The sequence below is a fragment of the Penaeus vannamei genome, chromosome 15 (genome assembly GCF_042767895.1).
Source record: "Penaeus vannamei isolate JL-2024 chromosome 15, ASM4276789v1, whole genome shotgun sequence".
Classification (NCBI taxonomy): domain Eukaryota; kingdom Metazoa; phylum Arthropoda; class Malacostraca; order Decapoda; family Penaeidae; genus Penaeus; species Penaeus vannamei.
In genome coordinates, this window is record NC_091563.1 from 43,835,146 (window position 1) to 43,840,145 (window position 5,000).

At 42.5% G+C, this 5,000-nt stretch overlaps 1 protein-coding gene across 1 annotated transcript in view; it reads right to left on the reverse strand.

The window, feature by feature from the left end:
* Nucleotides 1–5,000, reverse strand: part of LOC113800803 (uncharacterized) — a 24,448-nt gene that overhangs the window by 13,114 nt on the left and 6,334 nt on the right. Inside the window, exon 2 of the mRNA XM_027351589.2 lies at nt 2,785–3,162. Within this exon, the coding sequence (XP_027207390.1) occupies nt 2,785–3,053 (269 nt within the window). The 5' untranslated portion in view covers nt 3,054–3,162. The remainder of the gene's footprint in view (nt 1–2,784; nt 3,163–5,000) is intronic.

A 5,000-nucleotide genomic window follows, 5' to 3' on the forward strand; every position in this document is an offset into this window, starting at 1 on the left:
ATACTTCTGGTGGGGAGGCGGCATATCCCTCTTCTTTTATCATAAAAAGTATTAATTATTGCTACATATTTCTTGAAACACGAACAGGTTTTATGCTTTATACATCTATATGAAAACTAAATCTGCTAAAAATATCTGTAGAATCACAGAGACCTTTGTAAATACTTATGGTAGCTGCACCATCTAGTAGCTGCTAATCGAACTAATTAACTTTTTTCGAGATCCAAATACTAATTGTGAATAAACAGAAACCATGTTACATTACACTCGAATATAAAATATGAAGTAAACACAGAATCACAATGAAGCTACAATGAATTAATAGATGCGTTAGCATTCTGTGTGTTATAAGTTATATGGTGATGAGCTACGAAAGAGTATATATAACATGTTAATATTAAGCCATAAATCTTGGCGTTTCTTTGAGCATCCACATTCGAACAGCTGAGCGAGAAAATACATCTTGGCTTGTTTCAAGTCAAGTAACTACCCCCTCGGTGGTTTCAGAGAGGGTGAATAGCAAAAATCCACGAACTGACTCCCAATACATATCTTGTTCATTCTAAGCAAATGGGAATTTCTCGCTTTCAACTATTATTTGTCATCTCCATTTTCTTCCTTTCTATTTCTCAATGCAATGTAATATAGTATATGCGTAGGTATAAATGAACGTAGTATGTTAAACCTTTACATCATGATTTTTTATACATTATCATAGAAGTAATAATTTCCTGGTGTACGAAATGCTTATTTGTTCACCCTGAACTTGAGTAGTTTACAGAAAGAGGATCTAAAAGATAATAATAATAAAAAAAAATATAATAATAATAATAATAACACGAAATCGTATATTTCATATTTTCTATGCCAATGAATATTCATCAATTCCTACATATCTTTCTCGATTAATCCTAACGTATGCTAAATGAAAAAGAAAAAATGGGCGATGGTCTAAGACGTCAATGATGACATTGGAAATCCCAACTGAAAACGAGGTTGCCAAGCTGACACCTTTTCAAAAGGGACGCAAGGCTTGTTGAAATCACAGAGGCCGCTACGATGGGATAAGGGAAAGTAATTAATTCTAACTGATATATTCAGAGAGCTGATAATCTACCTGGTATACAGGTAGATAAGGTGGAAGGAGGATGGCACCCATAACGACTGCCCTCGTTCACCAATGCACGAGAGTTCATGAAGACCTACACCTTCTGGTAACAGGTCGCACGGTGAAGAAAACGACTACGTACAGATGGGATAAATCGCAGAAAGGTTGGACAAACGACATCGCTAGCGTCTCCTCAGGTTCGCCAAACAGTATGTGGAGAAAAACCTTTATTAACGGGGAAGAGTAATATGGACAGAAAAATACACCGGAAATACTCGGAAAGCTCCATTGCTGTATGTGATAAAAGGAATAAATGTTATTAACTTAAAGAAAAAGAAATCTCTGATTTATTTCAATTTGCGGTACAGATATCTATTTATACATAATAAGGCCATTAGATAATACACAAATGAAAAGGACAAAATACATTTGTCCAACAAATGGATCAGGAAAGATGAGAGAGAGAAAACTGTAAACATAACACTGAAGGGAAGAACATGAAAACACACCACTATGTCGAAGGCATTTTCGCCATATTGCATCTTCAGGGCATAAAGAATAGGATGTGCTCTGCAACGACGATGGCTAGGAGCGGGAGTACAACACACACCAAAAAAACCAAAGCATCAGAAACTACATGAGTGCACGAAGGAGCAGGTTCTCCCTCGGAGTGGACCCCCTCCCTCCCAACACACACACCCTGGCCGTAGTGCCGATGAGGTCGAACCTACAGGATCTCCGCCGAAAGCCACCATATAATTCAGATTTAATACACTTGACAAGACTAACATTGCCACAACTAGCCAAGGTCGTCGTACCACAAACACCGATGTGACTAGACAAATAAGCTTATGTATTACTCGTCCATAGGAATACAGCCACAATAGGAAGTGAAGTTAATTCGTAATGTTTCTACCTCGTCATGTGTTCCTCATCAGACAGATAAATAACCGATGTGGATCAATTTTGGTTATTTATCCGTCTCATGAGGACCTCTTGACGAGTTCGAGACGTTACGATTTTATTTTATTTCCAATTGGAGTTGTTATCCTATTCACCTTTGTGTACACGTTATTGTGTTTGTGTGTCTTTGACCCTGTATGACCTGAAGAAAAATGTGCTGAAAGGGACATCAACATAGCCTCAGGTAGAAAATGTAACTGGAAAATTGGATTAACCATACAAAATTAAGCCATGGTCACCCTTTTGTCTCCTTGTAAAAGAAAGAAAAAAAGTTAACATTTTCAAATTCCTCTTGATATAAAGGGCAAAATGGCTCAGTGCTGGACAGAAAGAAACTAGCTATTTCAGGCAACCTAAAGTTAAATAGTAAAAAAAAACAAAAAACAAAAAACAACAGTAGAATGGATCTTTAATTAATAATGACGACAAAGATAATTGCGATGCTAGTGTAGACAATTATAATCATGATAATGATAACAGTAGTGGCGATAATCATAACGAAAATTATAATAGCAACAATAATAATGGTAATACTGATAAATAAGATACAAATAATGATAGCACCAATGATAATTATGAAACAAATAATAATATTAATGGTGATAATTATAATTACAATGATAATGAAATGAACACTGATGGTGTGATAATGAGACTACTACTACCATTATTACTATTAACGGTAATAATGATTATAATAAAATTACACTCACCCGCTATGTAAGATTTGGTTATCGTTGTATCTCTTGACACATTGAAGTACATCGCTTGCTATGTATTTATTCATTCTGCAGCAAACGTTCTCTGCGGTGAAATTCTTGTAGTCATAACAGCTTTCCGTGAACGTCGGGTTTTCAACGGCATTCTTTAAGACGACGGGCCGTGGCCTCCTTTCGAAGGAATCGTTCAAAACCATGTGGGCCATGAACACCAAGGACAGCAGCGTCATCGACGTCGCCAGGAGCAGGAGTGTCTGCTGCATGTCTACCTTGCAAGGTCCCTTGTTGAAGATTAAAAGACTGGAGGCGTCAAGCCTTCCCGTGGCCTTGTGTTGCGGAGCAGGTGTGCCGACGCTCCCCAAGCAAGGTTATCTGCGAAGGATTACATACATGTATCTGTCTATCTATCCATCCTTCTACCAATGTCTATCTGTCTGTAACCAAATGCCTATCTATCTCTTTTCTCGACCTTCCAGAAGCTATGGAAATATTCCATTTCGCGAAATTATGATGTAACCTAAAAAAAAAAAAATAAATAAATAAAAATAAAAGAAAGAAAGAAAGAAAAAAAAAAAGCGCGAAACGCTACGATGCAATAGCGCTAATTGGCAACTCTTCCCCCTGGAGCCGCACTTCCTGCATCGCCCGGAAAGGCCAGACTGTCCGTTTCATCGTGGAAAAATTAAATGCATGTCTCCCTTCTCTTCTGGTCCCCATATAATGGTACGCCATTAAGTTTATTTTACCTGTACTTTCTTCCACGGTAGTTTCTTTTCTTTTCTGTTTGGCCGAGTTTTTCTTTAACTGGGTACGGGACTTTGGTTTATTTCTCCTATTCCCTCCCCTATGACGTCTCTTTTCGCGGCCGGTCTGGGCGGTTTTTCCCTTCTCGCCGGTCAGCGGTAGAAGTGGTGATGGGCTGCGGTGTTTTGCTTGTAATTCCTGCGAAGGGCACTGGGTGCAGCGAGCCGTCACTCCGCGTCCTCGCCATCCTGCCGACTCACTGCACCGTCGAGCCTCTCGTGCTGTGCGCCAAAGGCTCCGACCTTTCAGCAGCAGAGTCATAGACGATGTTCGGTTCGACAGGAGTGAAGAGTTCTGGTTTTCGTGAGCCTTTCCTTCGCGTCCTCACCCATAGGCCTACCTCCCTGCGTCGTCGACCCAGAGGCTCCAACCTTTCCAACGGTAGAGTCATAATCTACCTGTTTTATGTTCCCTTACAGTCACCCGTGCTCAGATCGGGTGCGGTGAGCCGCTGCTTCGCGCCCTCACCGCCCCCCCCCCCCCTGCTTACCTGCCTCCCTCCTGCCTCGTGCTAAGCGCCAGGGCTCCGTCCTTTTCATTATTCACCATTCCAGATGCCATCTTCATCACCTAAACCGACGTGCTCTGCTTCGGGATGCAGGACCTGGCATCGCTCATCAACTCACGACCGCTGTCCATGCCATGCTTCTTGTGTAGTAGAGGACTCATTTTAACCGGATTCTTGCCCCACCTGCTTAGACTGGTCAACGGCGGTCCGTTCTACTGAGATTCTGCATGAAGTCCCAGAGTGGGCCCTTTTACGATCTCAGATTCGCCAAGCCTTTGGAGCGTTATGGACGACCTCCTCTCCACAGGGCAGTGGAGGACATGGCGCCACTGACTCACCCAACCTCGTCAACGGCTCTTTCGTCGCAGTTTCTCCCGTCGAGCTATGACAGACATGGATCAGGTATATCTGGCGCCCACCATGGAAAGCCTTTTCGCATTACTTTGGCAGATTCAGTCGTCGATGGCCTCTCTTCGTAGTCCTCACTCCCCTTCTCCATTCCAGGGGAAACAGGCACGTATAGAGGAGGTACCAATGGAGCACTTAGTAGGTTCTTCCACCCGTGATACTCCAGGTCCTTTATCACCCTCACTGCAAGTTGCGCCGTCTATCAGTTTGCCATCAATCATCCCAGCTTCTTCGTCCCTTGGTCCATGCCCTGCAGGATGGTATCCTATTCCAGCTACATGGCGCATCATTTACAATGACTACCCAGCAGTATTCCAAAAAAAAAAAAGCGATCTGGGGTGACACTCCTTGTTGGGAGCGCGTCTTGGGTGTGGAACTGGGGGAATTTAATTCTGGGCGAGGCAGCACATGTCTTCTGGCGCACAGCACGCACGGCCCCATCCTTGGCTGCCCCTCCCTCCTCGTGCGAAAGTCGTGGCCTTGCTTGTGT